Source organism: Delphinapterus leucas, chromosome 7, assembly GCF_059928025.1.
Source record: "Delphinapterus leucas isolate spDelLeu-1000000601 "Yukka" chromosome 7, BTC_Dleu_Yukka2, whole genome shotgun sequence".
NCBI classification, from domain to species: Eukaryota; Metazoa; Chordata; class Mammalia; order Artiodactyla; family Monodontidae; genus Delphinapterus; species Delphinapterus leucas.
This window is the reverse complement of record NC_143135.1, coordinates 38,448,498-38,467,123: the sequence shown is the minus strand read 5'-3', so window position 1 is coordinate 38,467,123 and position 18,626 is coordinate 38,448,498. Positions and strand designations below refer to the sequence as shown.

At 36.9% G+C, this 18,626-nt stretch overlaps 1 protein-coding gene across 6 annotated transcripts in view; it reads left to right on the top strand.

Moving 5' to 3' along the window:
- Window positions 1-17,865, top strand: part of NUCB2 (nucleobindin 2) — a 53,724-nt gene extending 35,859 nt beyond the window's left edge. For 2 of the 6 annotated variants that reach the window (XM_022555808.3, XM_022555810.2), the window contains exons 11-13: window positions 3,794-3,964; window positions 4,250-4,331; window positions 4,753-4,918. In XM_022555808.3, the coding sequence (XP_022411516.2) occupies window positions 3,794-3,964; window positions 4,250-4,331; window positions 4,753-4,760 (261 nt within the window). In that variant the 3' untranslated portion in view covers window positions 4,761-4,918. The other 4 variants (XR_016393813.1, XR_002642301.3, XM_022555807.3 and 1 more) reach the window with 4 other exon arrangements.
- Window positions 17,866-18,626: the final 761 nt, after the last annotated feature.

The window sequence follows — 18,626 nt, the reverse complement described above, 5'->3', positions numbered from 1 at the left end:
AAAAACAACAGGAACTATGAACCTGCAGCCTGCAAAAAGAAGACCCCAAACACAGTAAATTAAGCAAAACGAGAAGACAGAGAAACACACAGCAGATGAAGGAGCAAGGTAAAAACACACCAGACCAAACAAATGAAGAGGGAATAGGCAGTCTACCTGAAAAAGAATTCAGAGTAATCATAGTAAAGATGACCCAAAATCTTGGAAATTGAATGGAGAAAATACAAGAAACGTTTAACAAGGACCTAGAAGAACTGAAGAGAAAACAAACAATGATGAACAACAAAATAAATTAAATTAAAAATTCTCTAGAAGGGGGCTTCCCTGGTGGCACAGTGGTTGAGGGTCCACCTGCTGATGCAGGGGGCACAGGTTCGTGCCCCGGTCCAGGAGGATCCCACGTGCCATGGAGTGGCTGGGCCCGTGAGCCATGGCCGCTGAGCCTGCGTGTCTGGAGCCTGTGCTCCGCAATGGGAGAGGCCACAGCAGTGAGAGGCCCGCGTACCACAAAAAAAAAAAAAAATTCTCTAGAAGGAATCAGTAGCAGAATAACTGAGGCAGAAGAACAGATAAGTGACCTGGAAAATAAAATAGCGGAAATAACTACCGCAGAGCAGAATAAAGAAAAAGGAATGAAAACAATTGAGGACAGTCTCAGAAACCTCTGGGACGACATTAAATGCACTAATATTCAAATTATAGGGGTCCCAGTAGAAGAAGAGAAAAAGAAAGGGACTGAGAAAATATTTGAAGAGATTATAGTTGAAAACTTCCCTAATATGGGAAAGGAAATAGTCAATCAAGTCCAGGAAGCACAGAGAGTCCAATACAGGATAAATCCAAGGAGGAACATGCCAACACACATATTAATCAAATGATCAAAATTTAAATACAAAGAAAAAATATTAAAAACAGTAAGGGAAAGCAACAAATAACATATAAGGGAATCCCCATAAAGTTAACAGCTGATCTTTAAGGAGGAGCTCTGCAAGCCAGAAGGGAGTGGCAGGACATATTTAAAGTGATGAAAGGGAAAAACCTACAACCAACATTACGCTACCCAGCCAGGAACTCATTCAGATTCGATGGAGAAATTAAAACCTTTACAGACAAGCAAAAGCTAAGAGAATTCAGCACCACCAAACCAGCTTTACAACAAATACTAAAGGAACTTTTCTAGGCTGGAAACACAAGAGAAGGAAAAGATCTACAATAACAAACCCAAAACCATTAAGAAAATGGTAATAAGAACATACATATTGAAAACTACCGTAAACGTAAATGGATTAAATGCTCCAACTAAAAGACATAGCCTGGCTGAATGGATTCAAAGACAAGACCTGTATATATGCTGTCTACAAGAGACCCACTTCAGACCTAGGGACACATACAGACTGAAAATGAGGGGATGGAAAAAGATATTCCATGCAAATGGAAATCAAAAGAAAACTGCAGTAGCAATTCTCATATCATAAAACAGACCTTAAAATAAAGACTATTACAAGAGACAAAGAGGGACACTACATAATGATCAAGGGATCAATCCAAGAGGAAGATATAACAATTGTAAATATTTATGCACCCAACATAGGAGCACCTCAATACATAAGGCAAATGCTAACAGCCATAAAAGGGGAAATCAACAGTAACACCACCATAGTAGGGGGCTTTAATACCCCACTTTCACCAATGGACAGATCATCGAAAATGAAAATAAATAAGGAAACACAAGCTTGAAATGATACGTTAAACAAGATGGACTTGATCGCTATTTATAGGACATTCCATCCAAAAACAACAGATTACACTTTCTTCTCCAGTGCTCATAGAACATTCTCCAGGATAGATCATATCTTGGGTCACAAATCAAGCCTTGGTAAATTTAAGAAAATTGAAATTGTATCAGGTATCTTTTCCGACCACAATGCTATGAGACTAGATATCAATTACAGGAAAAAATGTAAAAAGTACAAACACATGGAGGCTAAACAATACACTACTAAAGAACCAAGATATCACTGAAGAAATCAAAGAGGAAATCAAACAATACCTAGAGACAAATGGCAATGGAAACACGATGACCCAAAACCCATGGGATGCAGCAAAAGCAGTTCTAAGAGGGAAGTTTATAGCAATACAATCCTACCTCAAGAAACAAGAAACATCTCAAATAAAGCAACCTAACCTTACACCTAAAGCAGTTCGAGAAAGAATAACCAAAAAACCCAAAGTTAGCAGAAGGAAAGAAATCATAAACATCAGATCAGAAATAAATGAAAAAGAAATGAAGGAAACAGTAGGAAAGATCAAGAAAACTAAAAGCTGGTTCTTTGAGAAGATAAACAAAATTGATAAACCATTAGCCAGACTCATCAAGAAAAAAAGGGAGAAGACTCAAATCAATAGAATTAGAAATGAAAAAGGAGAAGTAACAACTGACACTGCAGAAATAGAAAGGATCATGAGAGATTACTGTAAGAAACTATATGCCAATAAAATGGACAACCTGGAAGAAATGGACAAATTCTTAGAACAGGACAGCCTTCCGAGACTGAACCAGGAAGATAGAAAATATAAACAGTCCAATCACAAGCACTGAAATTGAGGCTGTGATTAAAAATCTTCCAACAAACAAAAGCCCAAGACCAGATGGCTTCACAGGCGAATTCTATCAAACATTTAGAGAAGAGCTAACACCTATCCTTCTCAAACTCTTCCAAAATATAGCAGAGGGAGGAAAACTCCCAAACTCATTCTACGAGGCCACCATCACCCTGATACCAAAACCAGACAAAGATGTCACAAAGAAAGAAAACTACAGGCCAATATCACTGATGAACATAATGCAAAAATCCTCAACAAAATACTAGCAAACAGAACGCAACAGCGCATTAAAAGGATCATACATCATGATCAAGTGGGGTTTATCCCCGGAATACAAGGATTCTTCAATATACGCAAATCAATCAATGTGATAAAATATATTAACAACTTGAAGGAGATAAACCATATGATCATCTCAATAGATGCAGAAAAAGCTTTTGACAAAATTCAGCACCCATTTATGATAAAAACCCTCCAGAAAGTAAGCAGAGAGGGAACTTACCTCAACATAATAATGGCCATATATTACAAACCCACAGCCAACATGCCCCGGTCCAGGAGGATCCCGCATGCCGCGGAGCGGCTGGGCCCGTGAGCCATGGCCGCTGAGCCTGCGCGTCCGGACGGAGCCTGTGCTCCGCGACGGGAGAGGCCGCGTGGTGAGAGGCCCACGTACCGCAAAAAAAAAAAAAAAAAAAAAAAAAGTTTCTTGGGTTAGTTCTTTTCTCCTTCCCCCTTCTGTGGATTGTTTTATTCACTTAAAATAAAAGTATTATTTGTTTCTATTTGTATTCAATTTGGAGAGGTTTTCTGTCCTTGTGGATTTTTATTTATTTTCTTTTTTTCTTTGAGTATGTGAAACATTGATATGTTTCCAACAATCAAATCTGTGCAAAAAAAGGCATATTCAAAGGAGTGTGATTTTTTTTTCCCACATTGTCTTTCCACCCAGTTCTCCCCTTACTCTGTAGGTAACCAATCTTATTAGTTTCCGGATTTTCCTTCCTGTTATATCTTTTGCCCAAATAAGTGCAAGTGTATATATTCTTATTTCCCCTTCTTTCTTACCCAAAAGATATAATACTATAGATATTCTTTTGTACTTTGCTAAGCATAGAATTTTAAAGCTGAATCAGACCTTTTTGTTTTCTTTCTAAGGTTTCTCTTTTCTCATTTTTTTGTCTTTTAGACATTGGATCAACAACAGTTCTTCACAGAGGAAGAACTGAAGGAATATGAAAATCTTATCTCCATACAAGAAACTGAACTTAAGAAAAAGGCAGATGAGCTTCAGAAACAAAAAGAAGAGCTACAACGTCAGCATGACCAACTTGAGGCTCAGAAGCTGGAATACCATCAGGTGATATTTTGTAAAAAGGCTTGTGGCATTAAAAAGGATTTTAGGGGCTTTGCTACAAGCCTGTGTTTTTGTAATATATTTCAATTAGCTGTCGTATTTTAAATTTTAATATTTTTTAAACTGCGTTTTTTTAAACTTCCTTGTTGAATATTAATCTAAATTATAGAACGTGAATATCCCATTTTGGAAAACAATTTTCAGTTTGTTGTGCATTGTCAATGGTCATACATATTAGAGAAAATCAAATAACGCTTACTTTTAAGGCATTGTTTTTCCATTCACTAGGTTTTACAGCAGATGGAACAAAAAAAATTACAACAAGAAATTTCCCCATCAGTGCCTGGTGGAGAATCAAAGATCCAGCCACGTATGTAATTTTGTTTATTTGTTTGTTTGAGGAAATTAAAAAATTGAATAAATAGAAATTCACATTTATTACAAATATAATTTAAATCATTAATATCTGTGCTATTTTCTGTTTATTTGTGGAAATAGAGCAATTTGTGTTACAGGAAAATGAAAAAGCCTCTCAAATTTGTATACATCAGTACATTTCAAAAGCTATATAATTTGATAGCCATATGCATGGTGAAATGATTTTTTTCAGTATTATTCATAATTCTTCCTAATCTGTTATTGATACTATCACAGAATATGTTTTTTAATTGTAATCAGTGATTAACTAAACATAGTTAAAAAGCAAATACTCAGTATATCTAAGTATAAAAGAATATTCAGAATAAAGGAAGATACCTTTAAAATGAGGGCTTTTTTTTTTTTTTGAACAGGCATTTAAAGTCCAAAGTCCACCAGAACTTAGAATAAAATTGTTACATCATCATGTGTGTCATCTTTTTACCTCCCTTCCTTTTCCTCTGCTCAGTAAATATTTTAAAGCATATATGGAATAAAGGAAGATACTTTTTAAATGAGAACGTTTTTTTTTTTTTTTTTGGACACAGATGTTTAAGGATTGAAGTCTACCAGAACCAGGAAGGAAACAAACTCAATACCTGCTCTCATTTTCATACCTCTTTTCTTTTTCCTTTGTTCTCCTTTAGTGATTTAATTAAGTGGCTTTATGCCATAATTTAATGAAACTATTAGTACCTATTTAAGTGAGAAAGCGCCACCCACTGCCTTTAAAATAAATTGTTTTCTCTTATTCATAAAGGTAAATACTCTTTTATGGGTGCTTATCATCCCCTCTCTCAATAAAAGCTCTTTGATATTAATAATTCTTCTCCTGAGAAGACCATAGTATTCCCCAGTGTGTGTTGGTAACTTTTTCCTACTTTTCAGCAATCTTAACTGCTAGAAATTCTTCTACCAAACAGCTCTTGCTACCACTTAAGTTCATTTTTCATTTACATTTTTGCTTTATACTCTATCATTCAAGATCAGGTTTTGCTACATATAACAGAAAACCCAAAGATAATGGTGGTTTAAACTGAATAAGAACTTTTGCCTTTTACATAGAAGAAATCTGGAAGTAGGTGATGTACAGGTTCCTATCTTTCTCCTCTGCTCTCCCCAGTGCATAGTTTTTATTCTTGAGTTATTTCATTCTCAGGGTCCAAGATGGCTCTTGGAGGCAGTGGGGAAGGGCAACAAAAGGAATGTCCCCCAGTTGAATCAGCTTCCTTGATGCAGTTTTCCCAGAGAACCACATAGCATTTGAATTTACATCTCATTGACCAGAGCTGTGTCACATGGCCATCTAGCTGCTAGGGAAGCTGAGAAATCCATGTGGCAATGGGACAGGCTAAAAGTTAGGATTCTTTTAGGAAGGATTCCCTTTAAGAAGGGAAGAGGGAATGTTTGGTAGGCAACTTACAGCTTTAATTTAAACAGCCTTTTGGTTACTTAAATATCTATGTACATTCTTCTGAAACAGAAAATGCTCACTTCCCCCACCTCAAAAGGAAACCACCAAAACCCAATCTATTATTGCATGTAGTTCAAAGCCCATGACATCTGAGTATAGTCCCCTCCATCAGGTTAGGATGTGGTTTTTTTATGTTCTGGTCATCTGCAAACTAAAAAGCAACATGTCTGCCCCCTGAGCACCATATGCATAATGGGATAGATACAGGATAACTGCAATAAAATCAACCTTTTAGAAAGGGGGAAAACAGGAAACAGAGCAGTCATCTTTCCATAACAATTAAAAAAATACTGCTTGGCAAAAATAGCAAGGTCTCTCTGCTCTGTCCATAAATATATTCTTTGGTTTTTCTATTAGGCAACCCCTGCTTCACCTTTCTGGGAGGAACTCCCTTGTCTAATGTCCTCAGGGGCCCTTGGCATTACCCTCTAGGATGTTTTTATTGCCCATTAACCTTCAAGGACGCAAGTGGGCATTGGGAAGTGTCCTCTTCTCGAAGGCTGGACAGTCTTCACACTTCACTTCCTGTTATTGTGGGTTTGGGGCCTTGGGATTGTTTCAGATGGTTACAGGCTCTTTCAGGCCAGGTTTAGGGTTTTTATTTGTTTTTGCTTTGTTTTGCTTTTTGGCAAAACAGTTCCCTCAAAGGTTGTACGTTTCTGGTCTGTTTTCTTCAATTATTACCACGAGAAACCACAAAGATCTTGCCAAGACATATTTAACAAAGAACCTCATCTTTTACTTGCTGACCTCTGTGTTCTTTTCTCCCGTTGGGTCTTAAATGAATGGTACCCACTTGGGATTGTTTTAAACTATAGGCTTGGATGGGATAACAGGAGTCTTAATCTGATCTTTTTCCTTAAGATGGCTCCCATTATTTGGCAGAAAATTCTTAAGGGAAGGTTCTTGGAAAGTTTGTGAAAGCTTTAGCAGCTTCCTCAGAACCTTTACTTATAACTGTTTCAGTTTGGAGTACGGTAGTACAGTAGGTGACCTTTTTCAATTCTTCAGGGCTCCAGATTTGGGACTTTATCAATCTATTTGGTAGATAGAGAGCAGTTCTCTCGGCAAAGCTATATTGCCTTCTATCTCTGCAGACTTGCTTACCTTAGCCCGAGCCACATCTCTCCTGTAGGACTTTTCTGAAAGAGGCAAGGCGCAGCCCACACATGCTAGCATTCTGAAATTCTACCACCATTTTCTCTGATACCTTAACCTCAGTTGGCATGAAGTATCACTGCCCCAAACCCTACCTTCTTAACTAAGCCAATTCCATTTTTTCAGATCCTTTTACTTGCTGCACCTTACTTCTAGCTACCAAATTCTGTATAGGTTTAGATTCTTCATTGTAAGTAATAGAATCGTCTTCAGGTACTAAACAGAATGGGATTGATGTGGGGAGAGCAGTATAGATAGATAGCTCACAGAATCTTTGGGAAGGCTGAAAGAACAGAACTTAGGCTGAGCTTCTAGGAACTGCGTCATGAGACTGGGCTGCCAAAGAAGCTGCTGCTTTTGGAACAATCAAGAAGCTGCCTGCTAAATCAGGAAGCCACCTGCCAGATTAGGAAGTCATGAAGTTGCCAAGCTCCAGAACCACACCACCTCTGCCTTGCTTTGTGTCAGCAAAAATGGATATTTCATGTCCTGCTTCTCTCCCCATGTAATTCAGTTCTGAGTAAAAGTTTCAAGTGAGTACATCTGATTGTTTGGACCAGTCATATCTGGAACCCTAGCTGCAAGGGAGGTTGGGAAATAATATTTAATTTCCTACCCCTGTAGTACAGGAATGCATGTTTAAAGCTGTTGAGTGAACAAATCCACTGTAATACCTCAAAAATTTACATTGTTTCTTTTAACATTAATAATTTTTAAAACTCTTAGTTCTCATTTTACAAATTTTAAAATAATCATTGCATACTCCTCCAAACACTTCAGATTTTTTTCCTTAAATCATGGATCCCAAAATTAAATCATGGATCCCAAAATTAAATAGAGCAATCTAGAAAAGTTCTGCTTATATGTAGCTTAAAAAAACCCACAGAAATCACTCAGGAGAGTAATGCTATGTTTCTTTAGAGATAGAGAAGAATTCCTATCTCTGTTGTTTAAATTGTAGCAAATATTTTTAAATGATCTGGGATATCCTTTTATTGATGACTCTATCTGTAAGCGGTATTGTGATAAGACAGGGATTCACCTAGGATAAATTTTTTTAGATGGTGGACTAGGGTCAAATCAGAAAGTAATTGGAGACAATAATATTGTACTTTTATGAAATGTGACAAATATCAATACAACAGCAGTCATATTATAATATATTAAATATATCAAAGTAACACATCTTGCACCTTAAATTTACACAGTGGTATATGTCAAATATATTCAAGTAAAAAAATAGTAATTGGAGGAGAACTTAGAGAAATTTTTTAAATGCTCTTTTGGCATGAGTAGATAATGGACAGATATTAATGTAGACATACCTCACAGTTTCCAGCAAATTATTAATTTATATTATTAAAAAAAGAATTGTTGGCCTAAGATTATTTATGGGCATAAGGAATCCCAGTTCTTATGAGTATTGGGCATTTATGAGTAAAGATTGTTTCTTAAAGAGTTGCTAATAGTATTTTTTCCAGCTCTGTTAGAAAGTATTCATCCTGTGTTTGATTTATCCCATTCTTCTTCATATTCTTAGATATTAAGAAGTCTTTGGTTTAGTTGACTTAGTGGTATGTATAAGTAATTTGGAACTTTGTTTCACATATGAATTTTCATGAAGCATGTACATTTTATAGTATACTTAGATATATATAATTAAAATTATATTTTAAAAGACAGTGGTCCTCTGGAATATTTGACTCTCACTAAAGGAAACTGCAATTTAGAAGCAGTGGTAAAAAATCCTTTGAAATATGGCTCTACTTTTTTTTTTTAACCAAGATTTGTTTACAATGGCATTTTTTTCATGCTAATTGAACAGATTTGTATTACCATAAGCCTAAATGCAAATCTGTTTCTCCCATGAGGAAAAATATAAAGGAAATTTTAATATTTGTGATAATGTGACTTTTAAGATAGTCTTGCTAATAAAAGAGGGGGTAAGAAATGTATTTCCTTTAGGGAGAAATATTGACAAGTCTAGTTCTGGTTAGTGCCTAAAGTTTAATTTTTGTTTTATAGCTGTGCAATAAATCGAGAAGAAATTGGTAAAGAGGCAGAGTTAGATGATGACCTTCATCATTTTCATGCAAGATTTTTGTCGCCTGAAAGAGCTGCTAGAGAAGATCGTCTTTACCCTTAACCACTGGTGTCTCAACTTGATACTTGAATAATTCATTTGTTTTTTGTTGGAATTGAGAAACTAAGGTGTATTAGGTAAAATGCAGAGTTCCTATAGGTGATACAATGGAAGACTCTAATTACAGCTTGTTTTCAAGGTATGAGATTTGAAGGAAATTGGATCTTTTCCTTGCTTTTTGTTTTTTTTAACACAGTATCATTAGCAGGATTTCAGTCTTTCCCTACCCATGTTTTAATTAGTTAATTAATTAATTAATTAAAATCCAACAATTTAGAGTGACTTTTTTCAGTTTTTAAAATTTCATATTGAACTATAGTTAATTAACAATATTATGTTAGTGTACAGTAAAGTGATTCATATATATTTATATGTGTATATATACTTTTCAGATTCTTTTTCATTATAGATTATAAGATATTGAATATAGTTCCCTGTGCTATACAGTAAATCCTTGCTGTTTATCTATTTTGTACATATTGTTGTACCTTTTAATCCCATATTCCTAGTTTATCCCTCTACCCCCCTTTTCCCTTTGATAACCATGTTTGTTTTCTATGTCTGTGAGTCTGTTTCTGTTTCGTGAATAAATTTATTTGTATTATTTTTTAGATTTCACATATAAGTGATATCATATAATATTTTCTCTGACTTGTTTCACTTAGTATGATAATATCTAGGCCCATCCATGTTGCTGCAAATGGCAACATTTCATTCTTTTTTATGACTAATATTCCATTGTAGTGTGTGTGTGTGTGTGTGTGTGAGTGTGTGTGTGTGTGTGTGTATATACCACATCTTCTTTATCCATTCATCTGTTAATGGACACCTAGGTTGCTTGACTATTATAAATAGTGATGCCAAAAATCTTGGCTGTCTGTGCACCAATGCCAGAAAGAAATACAGAGGCAGCATTTTGGAGAAACAAGAAAAATGACCTTAATCTTTGCCTGACAAAGGGGAAAACACAGCAGGCTAGTGCCTCCAGAACTGTGCCCCCCCTTCCCTGGGGAATAAGGAAAGGTTATATAGCCTGGGGCTTGAAGTCTGGGGTAGGTGATAAGGCTCAAAGTAATTAAGGTCTTGCATTTCTTTTCTTCTGGAAATTCATGGCCAAAGCTGGCATCAGGCAGCTCAGCAACCGGGTCTGATGGCCCTGAAGTTATCAGCCCATGATGTTCTTTTTGAAATGAAGAGTGCTACAAGGGAGTGTAGGGAGAAGAAATGCTAGGTGCAAAGGGTAATTCATATGGAATCAAGAGTAATCAGCTTTGTGAAGGACAGGTCTAGCTACAAGTGTTTGTTAGTAGTAACAGCTAAAGAATAACCAAGATTGCTTAACTCTTTCAGGCCTGTTTATGTTGTTTCCCCAGCCTGTTCATTGTTTCCTTATTTTCCTTGTTTATCAGAAAAGAAAAGTCTCATTTCTATTTTGTTTTTGTAAATTTATTTATTTATCTTGGCTGCGTTGGGTCTTTGTTGCTGCATGCAGGCTTTCTCTAATTGCGGCGAGTGGGGGCTACTCTTCGTTGCAGTGTGCGGGCTTGTCATTGCAGTGGCTTCTCTTTTTGCAGAGCACAGGCTCTAGGCACGTGGGCTTCAGTAGTTATGGCACATGGGCTCAGTAGTTGTGGCTCGCGGGCTCTAGAGTGCAGGCTCAGTAGTTGTGGTGCACGGGCTTAGTTGCTCTGCGGCATGTGGGATCTTCCCAGACCAGGGCTTAAATCCGTGTCCCCCCACCATTGGCAGGCAGATCCTTAACCACCAGGGAATTCCCTCATTTCTATTTTTGCTGCAACAAATTCCCCACTGCTAGTTCATTCCCTCCATATCAATGGAGGAAGGGAGAAGGGCATCATTCTTGTCTGGCTGAGGACAAAACTTCAGTTTTGCTCCATTTGATAAAACACCAGCTGTCCAGCCCAGGGGCCCATCTATTTCCTACTTCAATAGTGCTATTATTTATTTATTTCATTAAAAAAAATTTTTTTATTGGAGTATAGTTGACTTACAGTGTTGTGTTAGTTTCAGGTGTACAGCAAAGTGAATCAGTTATATACATATACATATATCCACTCTTTTTTAGATTCTTTTCCCATATAGGCCATTACAGAGTACCGAGTGGAGTTCCCTGTGCTATACAGTAGGTCCTTATTAGTTATCTATTTTATATATAGTGGTGTGTATATGTCAATCCCAATCTATCCCTCCCCCCACTTACCCCCGATAACCATAGTTTGTTTTCTATATCTGTAAATATTTCTGTTTTGTAGATAAGTTCATTTGTACCCTTTTTTTAGATCCCACATATAAGTGATAATCATATATTTGCCTTTCTCTCTCTGACTTACTTCACTTAGTGTGACAATCTCTAGGCCCATCCATGTTGCTGCATATGGCATTATTTTGTTCTTTTTTATGGCTGAGTAGTTAGTTACGCATTAGTAACTTTGCTTAAAAAAGTTCAAGAACTGAGCCAGAACAAGCAGTAGCAGCAAGTGGTGAAGACACCAAATCGAAAAATTTGGATTTATGGTTACCAGCACTACCAAACTGTTTATTGAGATAAAAGCAAAGCAAAACAAAACCAATAAAACCTTTTATTTAATTTCAGAAATTCAGGGATTTTTCCAAATATTGCCTATAGAGTTATGTAGAAAAAAATTTACATTTCACGTTTACAGATATCTACAGTTTTCACAAATTTAGTTTATATTTTAATTGATATTAGTCATGTTCTTAATGACGAATGCCATGTACCATCTTGGTTGTCAGGCAGCCCTTGACAGTGTATTTTTACTTATAGGCTCACCCTTCCAGTTGCCTTCCAAGCTCTGCCTGCCTGTTAACAAGTTGTTTTGTTTTGTTTTTTAACAATTTTTTAACTAGTTTTGATTATAATTTGTTTACAATCTATTGTAAGCAATAGATATGACTTTTGCTGTGCAAATTTTCTTACCTCTTTTTTTTTTGGCCACGCCACACAGCTTGTGGGATCTTAGTTCCCCCACCAGGGATCAAATCCAGGCCCATGGCAGTGAAAGCACCGAGTCCTAACCACTGGACTGCCAGGGAATTCCTGCTCCTTTTTTTTTTTTCTCCTTTTGTTTTATCCTTAGTAATAAGTATGTTTCCTAAGACTGTCCAGGATTATGAATATATATCTTGCAGTTAAAGTGTTAAAATATTTCATTTTAGGGCTTCCCTGGTGGCGCAGTAGTTGAGAGTCTGCCTGCCGATGCAGGGGACACAGGTTCGTGCCCCGGTCCGGGAGGATCCCACATGCCGCGGAGCGGCTGGGCCCGTGGGCCGTGGCCGCTGGGCCTGCGCGTCCGGAGCCTGTGCTCTGCAACGGGAGAGGCCACAACAGTGAGAGGCCCGCGTACCGCAAAAAAAAAAAAAAAAAATGCATTTTACAATTCTTATAATTTTGCTACTCCATGAAATTTTTTAATGAATAATGATTTTAAAGTTATAACTTGTCTGAGTGTTTTAAAAATAAGGGAGGAAAAAATAAAATTCCATCTACTAGCTCTCTTTGCCATCTCCCATGAATCATTGTATTAAAATGTTATTTTTTAATTTTAGTCCATTTAACATCTCCTTTTTAGTGATATGAAAATATGTGTCATTTAATTAAATCCTCACCCTCACTTTAGATTCCCTGTGTATGGAGTAAGTAACACATGTACGGCTTATGCCATTCTATATTTGTTTTGTACCATGTGACTTTACCTATTTTGCTGTCCACTATTACTCTTCACTTGTCAAAGTGATTTGAGTTTGCTTTACTTTTGAACTTTATCCTTTCTTTTCTTGGTGTTGCTACTTCATAAATATGTCCTTATTAGAGTAGTGATGTATTATAGATTATTTCTTTTTTGAGACATATTTGCCATGCCCCTTAATGTTTTAAACATTTTTATGGTAGTATTGAAGCATTTTCCTCAAACACAACAATTTAAAACTCCTCTATCTTTGTGTAGTGATTCCTTCTTGTTCTATAGCATTGAGTAATGTGTATTAGAATTGGTATTTTAACTTTTTCCTGACCAAATCTCAGTTCTGATCCTGTATTCATTTCTTGTTTCCTTTGATGTGTATGTGTTTTCACTCTCTGATATTTCTAGTATGTTTCTTTCAGAGTCAAGGTTGATCTTGGGGAAAAGAAAACTATGTCTGCAGAAAAGTCAGGTTTTCTAGAGCTTGTTAGGCAAGAAGGCAGTCCTTGCTAGAGTGGTTTCTGAGCACGGTGGAGAGTGCTTCTAACCCTGAAAAAAGTTTCTGACTCATGAGTAGAGATTTCCTGACTCCTTCCCTTTAACAGAGTGAAACAGCTTACAGAGCAAAAGCGTCCAGATTGTGGTGAATGTCCGTTGTCCAATTCTTTAGCTTTTTTATACCCTCCTTAAATAATAATAGTATTTAAAAATACTTTGTGCATCCCAGCAGACATTCTCCATCTTACAGTTGTTAATAAAGGAAAATAAGTATTTTTTGGAACAGAAAGACCAGGACATGAATTTGGCAATCTCTGATTAGAAGAGAAGTAGCATATTTTATTGTTTCATCATCACTTTTGCCTGGATGATCTGAGTTTTAGTTAAGTTCCTCTCTAAGTACTCTCCCATTTTTCTACTGTTGTATTGACTTTTCCACTATTGTATTTCTAATGCACCTCCTTAATCATTGAAGAGTTTCGAGGGATGTAAAATGTTGTAGCACCATTGTTAGAGGTCTTAAGGTTTCATAGCCACCAGCTTCATGGGACTTATTATCCAGACTTTCAAATGAATTCTCCTCTTCCCTCACAATCCCAAATAATAATCTTTACTCTAAGGAAGTCTGTTACTAATTAAGATTTAGAGGTGATTTTATTAAAACAGGATTAATTTCCAAAAGGTTTATATAAAAGATAAAATAGATGCTAAATCTTTTATTTTAAGGACAACAATTTGAAGCCAGTTAATGCTCAGAGTGACTGTTTCATTCATTTGGAATATTTCTGGTGACTTCCAGGTAGTTTGGTCTGCCCCTCTCTATCTAGTTTAAGGACCTAAGAATGGAAGAGCCCTGGAGGCTGAAGTACTGTAGCCAAGGGGGAGGAAGGAGCCCCCATCCTGCTGAAGGTGTTTCTTTCTCTGAAGCAGTTAGTCCAGGATCTATTAGCAAATGAAAGTTCTAAGCCCTTGCAACTTTCAAAGTATCTGTCTGTGTACCAATTTATGTAGCCTCTAATTGAAAGATCATATTTTTGGAAGGAATATGTATTTATATGTAAGCTTGTGCCTAAAACAGGTCTGAAGGGAAGACCATTATTCTGTGTTTTTTGAAAAAAATTGTCTTCTGAAATTAAAACATAAAAACATTTTTTCATTATTGCTTTTCTTTCTCATGAAGGAAACCTGTGTTGCATAATCCATATTTTATCAATATTTATTGTTTTAAAAACCATTTCATAATGATGGTTTATATATCCTATTTTGTCAGAATTTTTTTTATTAATTAATTTATTTATTTTTGGCTACATTGGGTCTTCGTTGCTGAGGGCGGGCTTTCTCTAGTTGCGGCGAGCTGGGGCTACTCTTCGTTGCAGTGCGCCGGCTTCTTATTGCGGTGGCTTCTCTTGTTGCGGAGCATGGGCTTCAGGTGCACAGGCTTCAGGAGTTGTGGCACACGGGCTCAGTAGTTGTGGCTCACAGGCTCTAGAGCGCAGGCTCAGTAGCTGTGGCGCATGGGCTTAGTTGCTCTGAGGCATGTGGCATCCTCCTGGACCAGGGCTCGAACCCGCATCCCCTACATTGGCAGGTGGACTCTTAACCACTGCGCAACCAGGGAAGCCCTAAGGTCAGAATTTTAAATATCTTTTATTTGTTATTACTAATTCTGGGGGATTTTGAAAAGTTTTCAATTTAAATGAATTAAAAAAGTAAGTGTTTATAAATATGTGGCCAGACATGTTCTGTTGATTTTAAACTTTGGAAAGAAATTTTATTACTTTTAAGTATCCTCAGTTTAATTCTTTTTGGCTTATTTAGATACTTTGGACTATTTTTAAAACTACAAATAAATAATTGGATTTCAATTTGATAATTAGGAAGACAGTTTATACGACTTTGTTATTTTTTTTAATAAATTTATTTTATTTTTACTTTTGGCTGCATTGGGTCTTTGTTGCTGCACGCGGGCTTTCTCTAGTTGTGGTGAGCGGGGGCTACTCTTCATTGCAGTGCACGTTGCAGTGGCTTCTCTTGTTGCGGAGCACAGGCTCTAGGCATGCAGGCTTCCGTAGTTGTGGCACGTGGGCTCAGTAGTTGTGGCTCGCAGGCTCAGTAGTTGTGGCTCATGGGCTCTAGAGCACAGGCTCAGTAGTTGTGGTGCATGGGCTTAGTTGCTCTGCGGCATGTGGGATCTTCCCGGACCACGGCTCGAACCCATGTCCCCTGCATTGGCAGACAGATTCTTAACCACTGGGCCACCAGGGAAGCTCAACTTTGTTATATTTGAATTTGTCTTTTGACTATATGTTGTAAGAATTCTTCCAGTGCAATATTTGTTGGAAAATATTATTCTAGTCATCATTTGTATAGGTTTATATTTAATTATATTAAATGTAAAATCAGAAAAATATGTAATATTTGTTGTAATTTTCTGGGGAAAAAGACAAATTTGACAATGTTGAAAGAATGAATTGTTTGAAAAACACTAATGTTGCACATTTTGGCTAGAATATTAAAATTTGTAATTTGTACATATCCTACATTGTTATTTTAATAGTATCACTAGCATATTTATTTTCTACACTAGATATTGAGCAAAAACATTTCTTTTGTGCGTGTGTTTCCAGCTATCATGATAAATGCTTATATGCATGTATGTAAATGTAACATGGCTGAGCCTTTTTCTTTTACCTCAGTTTTAAAAAATGCCGAACAGCACAATAGCCATAACTAAATTATCTATGGACTGTTTACTTTGGAGGTGAAATAAGCTAACAAAAATACTTGAGAATAAACATAATGAGGCAACTTTTATACAGGGAAATATATTTCCACTATTCAAAGTGCTTCATATATTCATAGAAACATTAGAAAATGTAACTCTGCCTAAATAATGCCATACTCTTATAATATAATTTAAGATGTTAAATTCAAATGAAGTGATTTATCATTTCTTAAAACAAACAAACAAACAAGAAACACTAACATTGCAGAGTCATAGAGCCTCAGGGTCTTAGAGATCATTTACCTGGAAGGGACCTCTTCTCCAGCATTCCCTAGTAGACTTTCATCCAGCCCTGCTTCCAGTGATAGGACTGAAGTGGAAATCACAGTACTTACCAGGCTTGTCTCCAATATTGGAATCACCTAAGAGCTTCAAAAAATACTGATTCCTGTGTCCCACCTCCAGAGATTGTGATTTCATTCTTCTGGAGTGCAGTCTGGGCTATGAAATTTTTAAAAGATCTTCTGGTGATTCTAATGTGCAGACAAGTTTGGGAACTGCTGGTAGATCATGTGGAAAACCAACATTAGAGAATCTATGCTGGGGAGGAAACCTGACTGATGTTATGAAGGCTCTGTAAGCATTTAAATGTCACTTCAGTTACATGCACGCACACACCAGTGTTTGTAATGTGTAGGAAGCATTTCCACTTAAATTCAAGAACCTTTTAATAGCAAGATATCACAGTGACAAAGAATCCATGATAATGGGATAGTGGAAAGTACTGGGGGCTGGGTGTTAGGACCCTGGCTCTGTCATTCTCCAACTATATGATTTTTTTTTTCCTCCTAGTGTCTGGAGAAAAAACTCTAAAAGTTCTAGACTGTGAGCTTTTACTAACTTTACTAACTAAAATTTCCTAACTTTTCTATTTGAAAGTATTTCAGATTTGCAAAAAGCATGCAAAAATAGTACAAAGAATTCCCATAAGCCCTTCACCTAGCTTCCCCAAGTGATAACATCTTACAAAGTTATTAAAATCAGGAAATCAACATTAATACAATTTTACTAACTAATATGCAAATTTTGCCAATTATCCCACTAATACACTTTTTCTAGGCTAAGAACAAATCCAGGATCTCACACTGCATTTAGTTGTGTGTACGTGTGTGTGTTTGTTAACTCTGACAAAAAATTATCAAGCCTATCCAAAAAGGTTGCAACAATTGTACAGGTAATTCTAGTGTGCCCTCCCCTAGATATATCAGTTCTTAGCAGCTTGCCACATTTGCCTTCAAGCTTTCTCTCTGTATAATTCAGTTTTCTTACTGAAGCATTTCAGTAAAAAAGTTTTTTTTTTTACTGAAGTTTCAGACATTGTGATCCCTTACTGTAAATATGTGAGTGAGCATCTCCTAAGAACAAGGACATTCTTTTATAATAACCATCTTATAAAAATTATCCTCTTATCAAATTCAGGAAATTTAACATTGTTACTATGGACAAAGGATGTGGTCTGCCATTTCAATAAAGAAAGGATGTTGCTACCCTCAAGCCATCAGCCACCATAGCTGCCCACAAGAGTGCACCCTGAGGAGAACTCAGGATGGAGATAAACAGGATACTAGTCCTTAGAGAGTTGAAGTGCATATCAAAGGCATGATTTCAGTGAGCCCAGATTCTTGCATCTTCCCATACATAGAAAAGTGCTAAATTCATTAACCTGAGATGTCTGGTTTTCTTTAATTAACGGTAATCTTTTAATGTTCTGACAACCTGTTTTTGTTGTTTTCACAAAAACTCCTATACAGTATATCCTGGTTCCTCCCTTACCTCTTTGGAACAGCCCCTTGGAGCTATCTGAGAGGCTGTCTCCCGGGCTTCAGTCCTCAGTAAGTCCACTGAATAAAACATAATTCTCGGGCTTCCCTGGTGGCGCAGTGGTTGAGAGTCCGCCTGCCGATGCAGGGGGCAGGGGTTCGTGCCCCGGTCCGGGAGGATCCCACGTGCCGCGGAGCGGCTGGGCCCGTGGGCCATGGCAGCTGGGTCCGCGTGTCCGGAGCCTGTGCTCTGCGACGGGAGAGGCCACAGCAGTGAGAGGCCCGCGTACCGCAAAAAAAAAACCAACACATAATTCTCAACTCTTAGGTTATATGTTTTTTTTCAGTTGACATTCTAATACTATTGATCTATTATAACATCTGGTCCATATTCAGATTTCACCAGTTGTCTGAATACTGTCCTTCATAGTAATTTCTTTTTTTTGTCATCTAGGATTTAATCCAGAATCAAGCTTTGCATTTACTTGTCATGTCTCTTTTATTTCCCTTAAGCTGAAATAGCTCTTCAGCCTTTCTTTGTCTTTCATGACATTGATATTTTTGAAAAGTACAGGCCAGTTATTGAATGGCCCTCAACTTGCATTTGTCTAGATCAGTGTTTCTCAAAGTATGTTCTGTGACTGGTGCTGGTCTACACACCAGTGCCACCCAACAATGAGGGGTCAACATAGAAACTGAAATTAGTTA